Genomic DNA, 21,054 nt, shown 5'->3' with positions numbered 1-21,054 from the left:
ATGCTTTTTTGAAGAAAACCCCACTTCCTCTCTCATATTTACACTGCATTTTTGCTTCCTTCAAGTACTCTTACTTCCTCATGTTAGACATCATAGAAGTACACAAGGAGAAAATTATCGGTGGTTATTCAAGGTTTCAGTATGAATTCAGGTATTTTGTTTTATATGAATATACTTTAAAATTTATTTTCTGGAAATTCAAATCTTAGGAATATCACTACTACCTAAAAATCTTTCTCTGTAGTGTACAAGTTCTATAATGTGCACTTTAAGCTTGTGTTTTATTGATGCAGAAGACTGAATTTTAAAAGCCTAGATCTATGAATAGTTGAATATGTCCTAATTTTCCATGTGAGTAGTTCTATTCAATTCAATATCTTATCTGAGCGGAACAGATCTCAGATTTGACTGTTATGATTTTGGGCCCTTTATGCTTCATGCTCTTAATTATTTCTGTTTCAACCATTGTCAAACACTGAGATGAAGGTTTTCACAGAATTTAATAAAAAACCTTCCTGCCTCTGTGGTGACTATATCCTGTTCCTTTTCAGTTCAGTGAATAAACCGTTGCAGCCTTTGGTTTACACCTTGACTCCCTGGGACAGCCATTGTTCCTCAATAGAACAAGGCTCACGCAGCCAAGTAAATATGATTTTGCTATTACCAGTCAGAAGCTGCAGGTTGTTTTTAGCTTCGCAATTATCTAGTGGTGCAATGACTATTGCCTAACCTGCTTTAATTTCAGCTCTGTGAATAGAAAACAGGCTGGCAGACCTAGGCAATGTACCTCTAAGAAACAACAGCCTGTAGAATTAACGGGGGCCATGGGAGGCTTTTGTGCAACTTTCAAATGTTTGCTTAGAACCAATGAGAAGGAAGCAGGCTGTGATAAGAAACAGTAACATTCACCCCAGGCAAATCCCAAACTGAGGCTGAAGAACACTCCTTTTGTTTTTTACAAGGAGTCACATAGAAAAGATGAGGGGTAATGGGTACATGTTACTCCAGGGAAGAGCGGAGTCTATTGTCCTCCATTGGATACAAAAGGAACATTTTTCACAATGAGAACAATCAGACATTGGAATAATCTCCCCAGGGAAGTGGTGGATTCCCCATCATTAGACACTTTTAAGATTTGGCCGGACAGGATGCCGGGTCATCTTGTCTAGACTGCTCTTTTGCCAAGAAAGGTTGGACCAGATGATCGTTGAGGTCCCTTCCAACCTGGCATTCTATGATTCTGTGATACCTCTTCTCCTAGTTTCTCGGGGAGATCATAAACCCACCCCTGGGGGCAGATGGTATCACTTGACTGTAGGACCCATAGAAACACTGTAAGGGTGAGCACAACAGAGATACGGGGGAGGCTCTTTCACAAAACAGTCTTTCCAGAAAAAAAAAAACGAAGCTTTTCTGTATTAATTAGGTAATTTTACACATGTTTTAACAGAGGAACAGGAAATTTTAAACCACTAATGCCTGATGAGCTATCAGGGCTCATATATATATGAGCTTATATATATATGTTATGCTCATATACATATATATGTATAGCATAACACACTATTCTTCCCAGACTCTCACATCTAAGGTGGCAGACCAGAAGACTACATGGGAAAGCCAGAGTTTATTTCAGTTAATAAGGCCTCACAGCCTCACAAATGATCAATCCTTTGTGCTTATTTTAAGAGTTAACGTTTCTTATGGGTTAGAAGAAGTAATGGAGAAACATGGTCTGTAACTGCAGACAGCTGTCCTTCAGTTATTGACTTACATGATGGAACTCACAGAGTTTTTTAGTATTAGAACTTCATTCTTATATATATAGGAATTTAAACCTTTTAACAAGTATGATCTTATTTTTATAGTAACCTTTATTGGATTTTGTAGCTACTTTCTTTTATATTTCAATTCGTAACACTTGAAAAACAGCAAACATTCCAGAATATTCTTGTCTTCCTTTCTGACTTCTTCTGATTTACTAGGCCATTATTATATTAAACAATGATAAGTTTTAGGTCTATATGATGCAATAAGTTTAAATGTGACTATGAGCTTTGGACAGTTTCCCCAGTGACTGGGAGATAAAATGGCAATGAAATTCAATGTTAATAAATTCAAAGTAACACATATAGGAAAAAATAACCTTAGCTATATGTAAGCAGTAAAAGAACCTTACTGTAGCTCTAAACATTGAGGAAAGAAACGCAAGAGTTACTACAAACAATTCTCCGAAAAACATCACCTTAGTGATCAGTGATCGTCAAAAGGCTATTACGAAGTATTAGACAAGAACAGAGAAAAAAATGGAAAACATCATTATGTTTTAATAAAAATCAAGAGGAATCCTCTTTGCAGACCTGATCACCTTGTCTCAGAGAAGATATATTAGAATTACAAAAGAAACAGAGAGAATAGCAACGATAATCAGAGCTATGGAATGGGTCCCCTAAAAGGAGGTAACAATAGGGATCCTTCAAACTGGAAAACAGAAGACAGTTAATCTGAAGTTACAAAAAGGTAAATCAAGAATGCTTATTTGGCATTTCCCTTGATACAAGCGTCAGGGCCCAGAGTCCACCCTCTTCCCCCTCCTGGGTGCCCAGCTGCCTGTGCTTGAGGCCAGCTCTGCCATGGTGTGGCTGTGGGACGTGGGATCAGGCTGCTGTGAAAAAGCCTGGAGGGGTGGGGTGGGGAGCTGTGCCCCCCTTCACTCGGGAGCTGCATTTCAGCTCAAACTCTTGCCTTTGGTCCTCACCTGAGTTTGGCTGCAGCTATGTCTGGGCCTGGGCATGTATCCCACTGATTCAGACCTGACCTGCGGGGTGAATTCCCAGCCTGACCTGAGCCCCACTTCACCATGATGGACTCATCTGAAGACCATCCCTAGGCCTACTCTGCTCCTCCACCAGAAGCAGTGGGACAGGGCCCTTGTCTGCATGGACACTGCCTCGCCCGGCCTCGCTGCCACCCTCTGCTCTTGGCTCACCTTCCCCACGGGGCAGCCAGTCCTTGCTGCTCCCAAACAAGAAGATTATTTCACCCAATGAAGTTATCAGGTGAGAGATTTCACTCAAACAAAATGAAGTACATTTTAAAAACATAATTACCTTGCGAGCTCAATGCCACAGTACATTACAAAAACCAAAGGTATAAAAAAAAGCAGCTTAGAAAGAAGCTTTTGAGCACAGGAGCATTAGCAGTTATTAAATATGATGACCTACGTGCAATCTCAAACTGAGAAATGTGCTGACCACTCGATGCAAGTGAAGAAGATCACACATCTTCCCCACATATGTGGTCCTGGCTGATGTCAGAGCAGAATATGGGCCGAGGTGGGCCTAGATACACCTTTATGAAAGCTCTTACATTTCATGTCTCTGACAGCTGCGGTAGGATTAATAATGTCATTCCTCTAACAAGGCAACTCCCTAAGGCTTGTATCCATTAACCAAGAAGTCAAGTTTCAACTTTCCGAACTTCTTTACCTGCACAAATCTGATCCGGGAAGGTACTGGGAAAACCGTGAATGAAGAAGCGGAATTAATCGGAGATCACACCACCTTTTTTCCCACCTAAGTCCTGGGGATGCTGGCCATGATGAACATGATAATGTATCCTGAAAAACAATAAAAGGTCCTTCTCAGTTTTGGGCTTCATTATAAGTACTCAGCAGATTCGGAAAGAGAGAGCTAGACTTCAAGGACTTTATATTTCATTTGGCATTGTGTTCCATTTCCCCAAAATCATTTGGCATCAGTTTTAGCTAGCACTGGAGAGATTCTGAACTTTTTCTTACAAATAAAACAAATCTATATGAACCTCAACATCAATATGCTTAGAGCGAGTGTGAGGAACAGTATTCTAAAAACCTAGGGAAAACAGATTGTGTCCTTTTTTTGAAATGACTAATCATGAATGGAAGTGAATATTTACTGCGTATCACATCATCAGCCACTAGTTTTATACCTTTACCCTGAATAAAGATGATCTCTAAATTATTCACTATGCAACCATAAATCAGTTTTTACTGTGGCCCTACACACATTTACATACATGTCTATTCTAATGATATCATCTCAAAACCTGGTAATTGTGAATGGGATTTAATGTGATGAAAATAGTTTAGTCAAAACTACATGATTATGATGAATATTTTAATTTTACCTATTTACACAAGACATTACTTATATAAAAATAGAACTTTATCATGTCTATGGTCATATCTACAAAGAATATATATTTAAATATCTACAGTCTAATTTCACCAGTATTTTTACAGAATATAGATTTGAATGGAAAATGCTTATAAAAAGTGAAAAGATCAACATTTACTTTTAGAAATCCAACACCTCTTCCTTTCTTTATAAAATTCTTTACAAAGCAGTGCTCGTGATACTATTTTTCTGAAGAAGCATGATTCTTACTGAAACTTATGCAGTACTTTTAGTATAGGAGTAAAATTGCACCTGCATCATTCACAACTTTTTAATCTCAGACTTCATATTTTTTCTTACCTGTATCTTCTAGAAAACAAATATTACAAAAAATAAGTACACCTTGTATTTTTTAGAGTGTAATTTTTGTGTAAGAACTACGGAATTACGAAGCATTGCCAACTTGAACTATACTTTTACTTATATGTTCATATATGTTTTACGTATATGAAAGATCACTATGAATATCAATTTAGCTGAACAGAATGCTTTTCATAAGTAGATTCACTTATTTAAAACACTGAAAGTCTGGTGAAATATTCCATAGATTCGATCCAAATAAATAAATGATTGGCTAGGAAGACTAAGCTAGGACATTGTTTTAAATATTATTTTGAATCTTTTACCTTTTCTATCTGCTTTCAGGAACCTTTATTCCACTGTGATTAAACTTGAGGGAAAAGCTGAAATGCAGCAAGAAGTTTATATGCAAACTGTAGGCCTAGATCTGGCTGCAACAGAAATGCTCACCCTACCTTCAGCCTGTGTAACTCTGAATTGTTGACAAAAGACCAAAACCAGTCCTGTCTCCTCCAAATCATCAAGGCTATAAATTATGAAATAGACTATAGCCATAAGTCATAATGCATTCTAGAGAATATTCTGAGAAAAAGGAAGGACCATGACATAAGAGTTGTACATAATTTGGGAATTCATACAGACATCTCATGTGGTTTTATGAAGCATTTTATTTGCATTACATCTAAGATAAGAACCACATCCTGGTCTTCAGCAGAAGAATTTAATTTATGGTGAATTATAGACTCATGATGCCTTATTATATTATTTAAATGGAGAGAAAAAGACTTGATTTCAGTAAATTATTATCAGTTTGAATAGAAACTGTAGTTTCGACAGTTTCGACACCTACAGAAATAGGATTCATGAATGGAAGCATGGTTTTTATCCTAAAAGCAAAGTTAGAAATGAAGTGGCCAGCAAAATATATTTAGGATCTACTGCAATAGCCTTTCTGCATGCATACATGTATAGACTTGAGATAAGTCTGCTTCTGATGTTGTTGCACTAGATATATACATGTATTTTATATTATTTGACCTGCATTAAGATGCCAATTTTATTGTTTTTATCCAATTTTTATGAATTCCAGCTCCTATAAAAGTGTCTAAAACCTAAAGGTTTTCCAGATTATAATAAGGCTTAAAATCCATGCTATTGAGGTTTAAGTCTCCTGGCTCCTATTTAAAACCATTATCATATGAAAGAACAATAAAACAAGCCAAATATTAAAACCAGCAAAGTCTACTGAACAATGGTTACATTTCTGGATTTTTAATATATTTGTAATAATTATACTGTATATTGGTTTATTTATTCAGTGCTTTTTATTTTATCTGAGTATTTTCACCTATCACAAAGCCAAATATGCAGCAAAAAAACCCCTTTAGAAATATATAAAGTAATGGAAATCTTGCATTTCCTGGCTGGGAAAATTGTTAATAGCCCTTGTTGCACTTCAAAGGCATCTTTTACTAAAAATCTGATCAGACACGGGTAGCATTTCATCCTAAAGAGACTTTGCTCCACAATACTATCATTCTTCAGTAAGATTTTAAGTGTAAGTTACTAGAAGTAAAATGCTCTCGCCTTAAAAATAGGCAAAAACATGTGCCTAAATCATCCTTTGCCAAAAGTTTTAGATAATAACTGAAATAAAAATAATGGAAAAATATTCTGAAAAAGTTTTCTACCTTTTCTTTAGATATACGTGCTGGTTTTGGCTGGGATAGAGTTAATTTTCTTCATAGTAGCGAGTATGGGGCTGTGCTTTGGATTTGTGATGAAAACGGGGTTGGCAATACCGGGATGTTTCAGTTACTGCTGAGCAGTGCCTACACAGAGTCAAGGCCTTTCCCACTCCTCACACCGCCCTGCCGGCGAGCAGCCTGGGGGTGCACAAGAAGCTGGGAGGGGACACAGCCGGGACAGCTGACCCCAAATGACCAAAGGGATATACTGTGCCATATGACATCATGCTCAGCATATAAATCTGGGGGAAGAAGAAGGAAAGGGGGTACGTTTGGAGTGACGGCATTCGTCTTCCCAAGTAACCATGGAGATGGCTGAACACTTGCCTGCCCATGGGAAGTACTGAATGAATTCCTTGTTTTACTTTGCTTGTGTGCACGGCTTTTGCTTTACCTATTAAACTGTCTTCATCTCAACTCACGAGTTTTCTCACTTTTACCGTTCCGATTCTCTCCCCCATCCCACAGGGGGAGAGTGAGATAGTGGCTGTGTGGTGCTTAGCTGCTGGTTGGGGTTAAACCACGACAATATATTTTCATTTTAATAATTTTAATTCCTAGGCTGTGGAAATAATAATCTAAAAGAAAAATTTTTTGCTAAATCCCTGTTGCCCAGATAAAAATAGTAATCACATCTATCAAGGCACAATCTCAGCTGGTATAATTTGTCATAGTTTAATTCATAGACATAATATCTGGCAACTCTTTCTGCCCCCTATGGAACTGTCTATCTCCAATGTTAATTAGAGCTCCTCCCATGTTGCCGTCCTTTATTAATTACTTCCACTTAGCTATTATAGCATTATTAATCTCCGGTGTAATTCCATCAAAGAAATATAAGCTCTTACCGTGTTGTTGGGATGGTAGTTGAGATGCAAACCACTGTCACATAGAGGAGAGGATGTGCCACTGCTTTGGTCACTGGGGGCACCTAATAAAAACATGATTACACCAAAAAATCTTCATTAATCTGTAATGCTATGATTGAAATTTGTGTATGTCTGTATGTATGTGTTCCCCTCCCCCCACTAGTTTTGTCATATCTGAGATTTATTTACTTTCTCCATTCAGCCAACACTTGTCTTCTGGTTTGAGCGGAGTGCCTTTTTAAACTGAGTGGAGTCTCAAGGACCCCTCCCTTAGTGCTTTGCTTAAAAGAGTTAATAATCTGTTTAGTAAGAAAAAAAAAACAAGGTTTTTTGCAAATTTGATAATAAAAGGAAAGTGCATACCTCCTCGCTTGGTTTTCACTTGAATGAACTAGTCCGATAACGCTGTTGTTAGTCTTGATGAAGTTTACAGTTTGAACTGTTCTTGTAACAGTTTAGGAAATGACAGTGCTACACCTCAAATGTAACATGATAGGATCGATGTAAATGCATGTTTGTGTGCATTAATCAGGGTACCCTGTGGTACCACAACCTAAAAAGGGACAAATGTACCGGGACACATTTTCATTTAAGAATATGGTGTTCTAAATTTTTTCTTGTCTCACCAAAATTTAATACCCAGGTGAAAGATAAAGACAGTATTTCAACAAATGATTGTATAATATATTATTTCATAATGTAGTTTATTTAATTGCTACTAACTTAAAACAATAGGCTAAGAGTATTGAAATCAATTATTTATTGTTTTGTTGCTTAAAAATTAAGCAATTCACTTTACTCTCTCAGGAGCAAGAAGCAGAAGGAAAGCAGTGGTGACAAAAGGCTGACATATAAATATGCTTAGATATGCTGCAACTGTCTATAATTATGCATCCACACTTACAATTTAATATAATTAAAGGAAGACAGCTGCCTCCATATGTCTCTCATGGGGCTAGTTGACTAAAACTTGGTTGGACTTAAACAAAATACTAATCATCCCAGAGTAATTTATTTTTAGGTAGTCAGAAACCTCTGCCAAAGCCTCTGAATTTTAAATGGTAAAATTAAGCCCCCTAAATATACACACACAATCTCATTTTCACAGTTACAAGACCAAACACTTTCGGACTAAAAGATGCTGCTTGAAAAAACAGTTTTAAATACTCTGCATGAGGATGTGAGCTATTGTAAACTAACATCATTTCAATGCTTTACCTGAAACTTTGCTGATTCACACCGGCCAAATGCCTGATCTGTTTTGCAAGCAAAGATAGCAATTTTTTGCTTGAGGTGAATGTCACTACAAGACCTGGCGATACAAGCAGCTCATATTCAGGCAGCAATGCTGACCAAAAAAGCTGCTGTCAATCACCCTCAAAGCACAGTAGGTTCGGAAGCTGCAGACATTCATGGGCATTGAATTGAGCTTTCTTTTGGCCAAGTAATAAAGGCTTACATGCACAATCTTCATTCAGTGGCAGTTTGAGAAAAGCAGGTGCTCTTTTCAGAAAGGACACAGTTAGGGTCACTTCTTCCCCTGCGTTGCGAAGGACCTGAACCTGGAAGAGAAATGCAGACAGGACACCTTGAAATAAATGTATGAACAAAAAAGCATCAGCAAACGTAAGCAATGCCACACAGCTTTCATGTACCAGAACATAACTGCTGAGCAACTTATTGCGATGATTTTTTTTTTTTTTTTAAAGAAGGCAAGATGCAAACTCGCTATATGTTTGTCTGTTGTGTCTCTAGTCACACACAGACTGGGAGGGTGGGTATTGGCCTCCTGTAATAGCACTGGCTTTGCACTATGCTATTGCACAACTCGCTCACTGACACTGTTCAGCTGTGCACCTCCTTCTTTCAGATCTGGCCTCATCCACACTAGCACGTATGTATTAAAAAAAAAAAACAAAACAACACCTTTTTTTTCCCTCCTCCCTGCCCCGGTTGTCTCATAAATCTCCAACCAAAACAATGGCAGTAGTGTCCACAGCTGTGCCACAATCCCAGGAGTAAATCTTTCCAACAGCCAGAGTTAAATTTAGCCAAAGCACTCCAGCATGGATGAGAGACCTAATCTTCCTTACAGCAACAGAGGAAAAGTATTATTTTAAGCCTTAAGTCTTAGATGAGCACAAGCTTGGGTTTTGCCAAAGGGCAGCTTGCATTTTGGACCTAGGAATGCGTAAATCACCTACCCACCTGTGAGGGCTTTCAGCCTTCCTGTACTGTCCCACAATTGCCCCTGCGGCTCTTGTTCATGCCTCTAGCTTTTGTGTGGTGCGGCTGATAGACACCTCAAGACACACAGCAGAGAAAGGGAACCTCAGCCCCCCCCCAGAGTGGCACAAAGGAGGCACGAAAGCAACTAAGCAAAATGCTATACTTAACAGCGGGGGAATAACATTTGAATCTATTTATAACATGAGAGTCAAGAAGCATCAGGTCACGTAACTCTGTCTCAGAGAATAATCGTTTCCTGTTCTTCTGGCTCTGTAACTTCAAAACTCTTCAAGGGCTGATTTAATTTGGGCTTACAAAGGCAGAAGATTGCACCATTCCTCTATCTGAGTCACTGCACTCATACTGTGCAGAGCGCCAGCTTGCTGGGAGCAGTGTTCGGAGAGCTGCTACACAGTGACATATTAGACAAACATTTAAACTCTTCCCTTTCTTCTGCGTTTCTGTGGTAAATGGATAACGCATAAGCAACCCTTCTGTCACGCTGCTGCTTGAGAGAAAGGCTCGTAACTAATTTATGGAGGACCTCTATTCTTTAATCTATACCTATCAACAACCTGTCCTACAGGTTTAGCTACATGCATGTATGTAACTACATGCAGGGATGCTTTCAAATGGAATTACTGTGTTAACTTTAAGCAGTTCTTCAAGAAAAAATTGTCGACTTTGCCTTTAAACACAATACTTCCGATTCCACCCTGGAGTGCGACAGAGAAGTAACAATATGAGGACAGAATATTTGATTCAGTACCTGAAATCCACTCGGAAATTCTAGTCTCTTTATTGCTTACAATACCACAGTGGTTGCCAAGGCACAATTCGCAATGCAGTGTGCATTTATATGTATGTGTGCAAATAAACAAACACACACATATGCAAATCACAACAAATCTCATCAACTTAAACTGCATGCCAAAAACTTCATGAGACTCTTCGATGAACATTTCCCAGTTCGGATATGCTTTATACCTTAGAATTCATAAGCAGTACTTATTTCATAGAAAGAAGATGACTCGTAATCTGTGGAACCAAGACTCTGAAGTCCTGAATTCCATCAGAGAAACCATACCATACCCTCAGCCTTCATAGAAAATTCATCCTTATCCTCATGTAGCAGTCACACAGTTCAGAATAGTCATAGCCAAAGCAGAAACTTACAGGCATGTACGCTCTATTGAAATGACAGATGTGGACAGACAAAGTGCAGGAAAAATACAGCTACTCTCTGCCTTTTTAAAAATCTTTATTTTTACTCAGGAATGGGGAAGAAATATGTGGAGAAGTTACAGCTTTACCAACTTCAATTTATATAAAGTCACCTTTTAAGAGTAAGTGGGTATCATTTGTGAATGTAGCTGAGACGGTAAACTCTGCCCCTGAATCTTTCTTCTTCCAAGAGTTAGCCAAGCCACAAGTCTATGTGACTTCATTTGTTAATATGCTGCTCTGTAAAGGCTAGAAGTTGCCATGAGTAGTCTATGGTGACCTTGTTCTCTAACCTCTCTCTCTCTCTCAAACCTTTTCATCTCATAGGATGAAGTATTTAAGCTGGAACACAGTTTTGTTAAAATCAGCAATACTTATTTCACTGAAGCGTATTTTGGAGGGTATGAAGCATATAATCCAGAAAGTGACTAGATGTTGCCATGCAGAATAAAGAGTAAAAAGAGATAAAAGATTAAAAAAGAAAACTACTAGGTAATGATTACAAGAAAAAGGAGACAAGCTATTGATCCCATTTCACTTACTTTCTAGTCATTAGCAAAGCCATTTTGGGAAATAAGGTTAGCTGAAGAAAATAGGATTTTTAATTAAATTTATTAATTGTCTTTTTGTAGCTTTCAGTTGAAAGCTTTACTGTCATTTCACTTTTTTGTGTGTGTGTCTTTATTTTACATAAGAAATGAACAATTACTGAACTGCTTTAAATCGAGTATGCCTTATAGGATTCATTTCCTTTGTATCCCCATTCAACATGTACACCACGCCATACCGCTGCTCTTCCATGCAGAAACAGAATGAGGTACAACAGGAATGTTTTTAGTGGTATACCAGAACAGCTGATGATCATGAATGGAAAATTGATAGCTTTTACAAAAAAAAAAAAGATAACAGCCAAAAGTAATGCGACTAAATGTTATGGAGAGTTATGCCTATGAAAAAAACCCACTTGAAAACAGGGAGTCAAACAGTTTATCCGGAAGATACAATACAGTATGAATTTCTAGAGTTTTACAAACATGAGTGGAATTCTACCAGTAGGGAGATACTGGCATATAAATTATTTCTTCTCTCTTCTTCATTCCCTAACATCAGTTTAGCTCAAAACTCTGTAGAGCTATTTTGGTAAAATAAGGACTGTGTGAAGGTAAATGTATTGCTTGTTCTGGCTTAGAAAATGTACACTCATGAAAAATGAATTTATCTGCACAAGTATATCCATGTGGACCTGAAAAAATGGTAGCATATACCACCAACAAAGCAGTAATGAGCTTTTACCACCGAAGTAAATTCAGGAACATACTGAAGATACCAGTTGTCAATCATGATATCATTTTTAGATAAAGAAATGGATAGATATCGGCTCAGCCATTCTGCTCTCTTACTTAGAAGAAAGCTCCCTCACATTTATTGCATATACGTTGCCAATACCTTGTCAATCAAGCACTATCATTGACAACGTATGTCTTTGATGATTCTGGCAGTGATAATTCTAGAAATATCTCAAGGTTACTTTCAAACATAAGAGGGAAGTAGACTAAATCCTTTATAAATCTTTTTCAGAGTTACAGCATATTTTCTGGTTATAAGGCAACCTTAGAGCTAGGTTTATTAGGGTAACTCACTTGAGATATTTTTGCCAGCACCATCACATATTGTAATGTATGATAAAAATGACTGAAGACTAAAAATCTAGGGACTATTTTCTACTTCCTGCAAACAATTAAGCGCTCTTAGGAATTTGCAGTCTTTTAGAAGACTTTCAGGATTTTTCTCATTTTCCAATGTCTACATCCATATTTTGACATAATTATGTTAAATTTCTTAAATTCCTGATATGTTAGCCCGCAAATTAGAAAAAGGTGGGTTTTGATCTGTTTTTTTTTTTTCAGGGGTAAAGGTGTATTTTAAATAGCAAAAATAGAGAACTGTGGGGATCTTGATTCACTGAAGGTTAAACAGTGGCATTAAAGTGGTACCAAATTTTTTTCTGTAGATTAAAAAAACAAGAGATCACTAGAAAAAATATGCTCATTTTATGCCACCCGCACTTCTTATTCTATAGAACTGCTTCTGGACCTTTCAAAAATAAATTTTAAAAGAGATACTGCATACAATTCCTGATTGATCACTCATTTCCATGATGATCCCATCCTTCACAAAAATATTCCAACACTGGGTAGAATATAATTAATATTTATCATCCTGTGAAAATTAGGTATTTACTTGATGACTGACTAGTCCATAATTAATTGCTTTCTTTTAAAATACAAAGTGGTTATTTGAAAAAAGTGTTTTTATAATAACTGTTCAATCAAAACACCAAAGATAAGGCTAGCCACAAATAACAATTCTTATTAGTCCTGGAATAGAATTAGAGCCTCATCCCCAATGTGGTAAAAAAAATTTCAATATTAATGAAATGTAGTTTTATAAGGAAGAGATTTTCAGTTCATTACTGCTAACGGAGAAGGCATTTAAAAACTTATATTAAACAAAAATATTTAAAATATTTGCCCCAGTATGTGAAAAGATATAAATGGACCCAAGTTATAAAAGATATTTTTGGAAGGAATACTGATTTTGAATAAATATAGAAACATTATTTCAAAATTTTCAAAACAAAAATGCAGCAACTTCCTAAGATGTTTTTTTATCACACATGAAAAGTTTGGTGAAGGTGAGATAAATTCATAGGGCTAAGCCCATGGAATATTTGCCTGACAAAAATTTAACTCATTAGTAGATCTAACATTTCCAGAGTCTAACAAGATTATATCTCCCTGCTGTTGTAAGCCATGGAAACTCCCTTTGGAAGAGATCGGTATGTCTGTGAATTTGACCTGACGATTTCTAGAGCACTGTATCCCAGATTGCAGAAAATGCATGACCAAGCACCATTAAAAATATTTGCTTATTCTCTGTATCACTGAACAGTAATAATCTGTTTTATTTTGAGAGGCTGTACTGAGAGTTCAACATGTATGGGTTTTTGACTATAAAGCTCTAGATTTTTAATATTTTCAAGATCATCTACAAAGCCCTAGATTTCAGGCATATGGATTCACCTAACTGTATCAAGTATATATTTTAACAGCAATGAATAGTAGTAACACTTAATGTGTTGATACAGATGTTGTATGGATTAAATAATGAAAAGCTATTTAGCATTGCTGTTACTACTGATTTCGTTTTATTTTTTTTATTTCACCTAGTGAGCAATACTAGCTATAGATCTGTTGGTACGCAGTGTCTAATCAAGTCATCCCTGTAACAGGAAGAAGCTGTGACACAGGAAAGTCTTAACATGTCCTCTGCAACATTAAGGCTCTATATTAAATTCCTGTTGCTGTTTTAGAAATCACATATGTATTTAATGTGAAATGAACTACCCAAACAGAAATATTAAATACCATGAATAAACTTTCTTATGCAAAGCACAAGCTTACTACCAGTGCGATCAAGAATTAATTTACTTCTACTGCAAATAGCCCTATATAAAGCCAGGATATTCATGAGTGAAGCCAGACAGACAAAAATAACAATTGTGCTTGACTGAAAAAGTAGCTGTGTGAAATAATGAAATTAGAGCAGCCAGTGTTTCTGGAGTGACAGTGTCTATATTTCCATGAAATTACTGTAATGACTGCAAGGGCTCATTTGAAGAAGTGTATTTTATGTTGATGTGTGATATTGATGAATATAATCTCCACATAATAACAACACTGGTCTGAATTTTTAATAATGTCTGCAATTACATTGCCTTTTAATTTTATAAAGCCTTTTAAAGTCCCATTTCGAGGAAACATTTGAACATATGCTGAAGTCTCTCTCAATATATTCAGAAAAGCACTGAAGTGTGAAGTCCCTCTGACTTCAGTAAGTATTCTTTCCTGAATAAGACTGTAAATCCCCTCTTAAATTGCCAAGGAAATTTACCCACCAATGAAATGGTAAAGATTTAAAACAGAAGACACATATAGTCCCCAAGACCTGTGTTCTCCTGAAATGAAGTGAATTCCACTCTGCAGTGTGTTTTAAAGGTAAATTCAGTTCTTTTGATTGATACCTTGAATTATAAACATGGGGGGGGGGAAGAAAAAAAAAAAACAAGAAAAGCAGAAGACACCTTCCTAGCCACTGTGCAGAGTTACACAATGCACTAGTATCAAGTCCATTAGCAGATACCACAACACGTATTCAATCACATAGAGGCCCAAAGTTAGAAGGCCCAATGCATGCACACAACTGTCTTGAACTATGCTTATTTAAAAAATGTACTGTTTTGTTCAGTAAAAGACATGTAGTTTAATACAGAATATTTGGATTAAAAACACATGACTGTATGGGGAATTTTTAACTCCTATGATCTAGTATTTATTACAGTATTTGCCAACAATGCAAGTTAATCAACAAATACAATAGTAAAAACTATCCAAGCTTTTTTTTTTCTTCAGAATATTTCTTTTACTGATATACAGAGCAAACTAGAACACCATTTTATGTCAGCAGTTCCTACTGATGCTGCACAACTCAAAGTATACGTCAGACCATAGTTTCACACTCCCATAGTTATAGATTTTAATTTTTTACTGTCCGGTTCCACAACCTGTTAGATATTTAGATACAAACCCAAATGGGCTGCACACTAGAACTGGGAGCTTCCTCAAACAAGGCAAAAGGAAAGGCAGGGCAGAATGGTGCGCATGCCGAGGACGGAGGAAGACTTGCCCTTCTATTCAGCACCCTCTTCTGCACGTCTCTTGCTACTGGCACTGTTTTAAAAAAAGTGCAGGGGGATGCAGTAAGTCCAGTAGTTACAGCAAAGATACCCTACTGAGCCTCGCACTAAGCAATTATTCTGAAAAGCGGCAGATAGAGGATTATGGCTTCTCGGGATGACAGAGGAATTGAATTGAGGTAGCACTTACGCAGTGAATGCTCCAGCTACTAAGGCACTATACAAAAGATGATTTCAGAGCAACATACACAGACGTTCAGGGTTTGATGCTTTTCAACAAGTCCCATCAGACTGACCACTTAGAAACAAAATTATTCTTGATTCCAAGTGACAGCACTCGTTTAAGCTAGACCATCAGGTGGTTTCTTAGATGGACAACGTCATACCAGTCATCTTATAGCTGCTATTTTCAGACTTCCTTCATTGATCCTTGCCCCCCGTGTCCAGAGAAGGGCTACAAAGCTGGTGAAGGGTCTGGAGGACAAACCTTATGAGGAACGACTGAGGGATCTGGGGTTGTTTAGCCTGGAGAAGAGGAGGCTGAGGGGAGACCTTATCACCCTCTACAACTACCTGAAAGGAGGTTTTAGAGAGATGGGAGCTGACCTCTTCTCCCTGGCGACAAGTGATAGGACAAGAGGAAACGGGTTCAAGTTATGTCAGGGCAGGTTTAGATTGGATATTAGGAAGCATTTTTTCACTGAAAGGGTTATTAAACATTGGACTAGGCTACCCAGAGAGGTGGTGGATTCACCATCCCTGGAGGTGTTTAAGAAAAGGGTAGATGAGGTGCTTAGGGACATGGTTTAGGAGTGGTGGTGTTTTTATCAGGGTAGGTTAATGGTTGGACTTGATGATCTTAAAGGTCCCTTCCAACCTCACTGATTCTATGATTCTACCTGATCTCATGGGCTTTAGACACAGAGGTACCAGAACATGCAACCTTAAGACTCATGTATAAAGCATTAGTAAAAAACTAAGTGATCCGCCTTTAAAAATAGATAGGTTTCATCATGTTTCAAGCCTACATGCAAAGTAGGCCACTTATTTTAGTTGACACTAAGAGACATCTACAGAGTTTCCTTCACAGGAAATTACTAAAATAATCAGATGTAAGCAACATGAATAAGTGTAATGAGGAGGTAGGAGAAAGATTAATTTCACAAATTATTTATTGGAAATCTAATTAACTCACTCACAAAAAAAAAAAAAAATCCATCAGGCAATAGAGGACCAAATATAGGTCACAGAGGAGGACACAGACTCCTGACAGTTTTTTCTTCACGGCAGCTCCAAGGTAAAAAGAGAATATTGTCACTTCCATAATATATTTACAATCAAGTTGGAAAAAAGAATCTGTTTTTAAACTTTTAAGTCTAACTCTTGTAGAATGGCGTACTTACAAGTTTGACTAAAAGATCTGATGACAGCTTTCCAGAAATCTTTAAACTTTCTTATGTTCCATAATCAACGCTAAAATGTTTAGTAATCTTCCGAACTGAGTAGCAAAAGACCACAATTCATGCTTAGTAATCTTTCAATCAGAATAGCAATAGACTGCAATTATTGCTTAGTTGCAAGTTTATCTTTTCAAAGATAATATAGCAGTGCCTCAACAAAAGATATCAATGCAAACACCTGAGGGAAAAACATTATGAAAGTAAAAGTCTGCCAGGAAGTCTGCAGCATTTTCCTGTTCTTCTTTTATTAATTTTAGCATCATTAATAAATATCACCCATTAAAAATATTGCTATAAGTGCATTCTTAGGTCATGAACCCTAATTTCAAATTCTGTTTCACTAAAGACTGCACTTACTCATCATCACAGTTCAGATTAAATCATTAGAAGGCCATTACTCCAATACAGAAACTATGAAAAGCAAGGAATTAGAACTTGTTAAAATTTTAAGTCTATCAAAACTGGGAACACCATACCCTGGATTCCCTGACCAGAGGTCATAGAGGACACCACAGGTCTCTGAAATGAAAATTTTCATACCATATTCTGAAAAATGAAAAGTATGAATTCCCTATATAGATTCCAACTCTAATACATTATTTACCATGATCTATCACTATATTCGACTCATCCCAGCTGAACTTCAGACTGTTGTTCCTAATGCAAGTGTTCATTCTAATTCCAAACAACGGGTCTTGTTAATGTTTCCCAACCTATATTCCAAGGACTACTATTGGTCTGGGGCTGTGGTCCATAGAAGAAATAAATACACAAAGATGCATTTATTAGTCATTCAGCTCTACATGATATGCAGTTACTAATGACAAGAAAATACCTATGAAAACACAAATCAATTCAAAGAACCAGAAGACTCCAACCCAAACTCCATCCAAGTTTCACAAACTTTTTCAGTGTACCTATACCTAGTGAGTATATGCCAGAGTTCAGAACTGCCTATCTTTGTTTTCACATTACCTATTCTGTGCTTGGCTCTACTTCTCTCGGATTAGCGAGCTACACTAAATGATGTGTGTAGCTATACAGTCTTAAGAAGTCCTCACGGCTGTTCCACTTTTTGAATGTTATTATATATTCAGCTGCTGGGCACCTACTATCTTCCCAAGCTAATTCATGAACACTTATTTTTGTAATTACTTATCTAATAAGTTCCAAAACAATTGGCTAAGAGGAACGAGGTGAATACCTTAATACTGAAAATGCTAGAAATACCAGTACAACTGTTCCAAGTGTGATTGAAACTAAACCGCGTTTATTCTACATTTTTTTAAAGATATGAAATAGAAAACTTGAATTATTTTGGACAACACAAAAATTTAATATAGTTTTCTAATTTTAAATTGCAATTCTATGAGACTTATAAAATCACCACCATGTATTTAAGTAAACTACTCAACCCCACCATCAGTCAAATATTATAAATCCATAAACCTAATTCTAGTTTCAACTAGTTGTATTAACATGTATATTTCATCTTCTACAAATACTACACACTTTCATTACAATTGTATATATTTGGGTAAGCCTCATTGGTATGATTGCTCAGAAATTTACACAGGAACCAGACTTTCTTTTGGATCAATTTCATTGACAATGTCCAAATCAAATATTGACCAAAGCCGCTTTGGGAGACCTGCGATCCTCTTACCAAACAAAACAAAATTCCTACTGAAATGGAAGAAGCATTTACGCCACTGTTATAATAGCACGTACTGATTTCTACAAAGCTTTGGCAAATGGCTGCACAGCATCCTGTGTGCGCTGGTGTGTACAGCCAGATGAACGGTAGGCTACTCTATTAGTCTAAAGAAGCTTTCTTATTTAAGTCTCAAGGTTTTTGGACTTTATAATAATTGGAAACCAACTGTGACAGTAGGCTATGCTGAGATTATGGCGAGCTTTTTTTTCTCAAAAAAAGCTGTCAGCACCTAAAGAACATTTAGCAACATCCAGAGACTTTGCACATCTATCTTCAAGGATCCATGACATAAAAATTCAAAGATTTTTTTTTTCTTTTAAGCAAAATCTAGGCCATATTTTAATACACAGATAATATATAGAAATTCCTCCTACTGATCATATCTGCACAACATCCTTGTGAAATCTTCAAGGCCAGACTGGATGGGGCTTTGAGCAACCTGGTCTAGTGGAAGGTGTCCCTGCCCAGGGCAGGGGGGTTGGGACTAGATGATTTTTAAGGTGCCTTCCAACTCTAATAACCATTCCATGATTCTGTGATTCTGTGATTCTATGATATATCTTTATTACTCATGAAAATAGTATCATTTTAGTGGATTTTAGTTCAATATAATATAAAGCAGTAAGAATAAGGCAGAACCATAATCTATTAATTCTCTGTAGGCCACCAACCAATTCTTGGTATTGCTGTTCTCTAACGAGAATTTCAGATAGCAAAAGATGCGTAAAAACATCTTTAAATGAAAGCAAAGACATTTAATAAGAGAAATTCTCTTGGACTAAAAAAAAAAAAAAGATTATTTATAGTATAGTATACTACAATATACACCATACTAAATATTCCCTCACAGATTTCCCTAACACATCTTTAAGCAAGTTACTGATTACCATCTAGTGACCTGCAAAAAGACAGGTTATACTGGAAAGAGATGTTCTGGTGATAAGAGCTGACACAAAAACATTTAGTGCTGGATATAGGCCAGAGCTTCAGCCATGAAACTGCTAACAAACTAAATGGGAAAACAAATACAACGGGTAATAATATCAATATTTCTTATATAGAATATTAAGATTTTGCTTGTGGGCTGCAGGTATTATGGCATACAGTGCATGATAATGCAGCACTATTCTAGAAAAAAATAACGACAGTGTATGAGCTATACAAGACTGTATGAGAATATAAGATTCCAGCAGAGAATCATAAGCTGAATTGAAGAAAAATGTTGTGTATGGCCTCTCAAAACCAATAGCCGTACTTCAGCAATTAGCCAGGAAATCCTTAGAAGAGTGACGACTTAGTCACTTAGGAGTCTCCATCTCCTATACAAAAGTCCTATAAGATATGCAGCATAATGAAAAAGACTGAAGACATTATTCATGTTATATGAACAAAAATAAAATAACATCAGCTATATTTACGAAATAAACCAAATAGTTTCATAACATCATGGTTTGGGCCAGACTGGGCACTGAAATAAATGACAGATGGCCTCCCCCCACCTCTATCTCAAGGAGAGAAGGGAGAGAGGGAAAAAGACTTATGAATTTAGAAGAAACTAAACTACTTTAATGAAATATTAATAATAAAATAAAAAGAAAATAATGAAATATATACAATATATACAAAACCAGTATCGAGCTCCCAGGACCAGGATGAAAATTACATCACCAGCAGGCACTAGGGAAGTCCCAGACTGGACTCAGTGATGGACAGGTACTGGATCTGGATTCAGGAACGCATGGATCAGGATCAAAGGCAGATGAACAAACAGAGCCCTACTCAGACACCGGCCACTGAAGAAAGAGGGCTGACACTTTGACCTCTCAGCTTTTATACTGAGCATGAGGCAGATAGGAAGGAATACCCTGTGGGTCAGTTTTGGGTCACCTGTCCTGTCCGCTCCTCCCCTCAGGTGCGATCCCTCCACACTTTTCCACTTCTGACCCTCCAAAGAGGCAAATAAGAGAGTTATCTGGCCTTGGCTATTATAGCACTACGTATAAGCAGGAGCCTCTCTGCATACCATTCCCTGGCATAATTATAAATAATCAGATCTTATCACTCTGAAAGCGAACAGCGTCTCCACAATATGCTGTTAATTTCAGAGAGTTCCGTTAGTTAGAAGAGGCTTAACTGCAAAGTAAATACTGAACAGAACATTGGTTCTGTTTCACCTCAAACCAGGACACATATTTCTCTGCATGATTGCTAGAGTACCCAGCTACAATTTGAATACAGCTTACTAGAAATCCTTTTATGAATGGATACATATTTCTTTTTTGCTAGAAGACATTACGCTAAAGCCAAAAAGCTTCAGATAGAAGCTTTTGCTTTTTCAACAATAACTTTTTTTTAGAAAAAAATAAGAGTAAAAATCAAAGTCAAGTTGAAAGTGGAAATGTTTTTTCTAGTCAACTGTGACAGAAACTGGACTATAACTTGGAATTAAGGACTTCAAGTTTTGCAGGTAATGTGTGCTCCTCAACAGGAAGAAATAATTCCAATCAAATTACCCATTGTAAAGGATGTGGAGT

General features: G+C 36.9%; 1 protein-coding gene across 1 annotated transcript in view; it reads right to left on the bottom strand.

Annotated features, from left to right (window-relative positions):
- The window catches only part of SNTG1 (syntrophin gamma 1), a gene marked incomplete at both ends in the record, with an annotated part of 170,941 nt that overhangs the window by 103,844 nt on the left and 46,043 nt on the right, over positions 1–21,054 (bottom strand). The window contains 3 exons of the mRNA XM_082499225.1: positions 3,489–3,619; positions 7,114–7,196; positions 8,594–8,696. Coding sequence (XP_082355351.1) covers positions 3,489–3,619; positions 7,114–7,196; positions 8,594–8,696 — 317 coding nt within the window. The remainder of the gene's footprint in view (positions 1–3,488; positions 3,620–7,113; positions 7,197–8,593; positions 8,697–21,054) is intronic.

The sequence above is a fragment of the Vanellus vanellus genome, assembly GCF_965231255.1.
Source record: "Vanellus vanellus genome assembly, chromosome: 2".
Classification (NCBI taxonomy): Eukaryota; Metazoa; Chordata; class Aves; order Charadriiformes; family Charadriidae; genus Vanellus; species Vanellus vanellus.
Note: the sequence above shows the minus strand (reverse complement) of the source record. Positions and strands in the feature narration are given on the sequence as shown.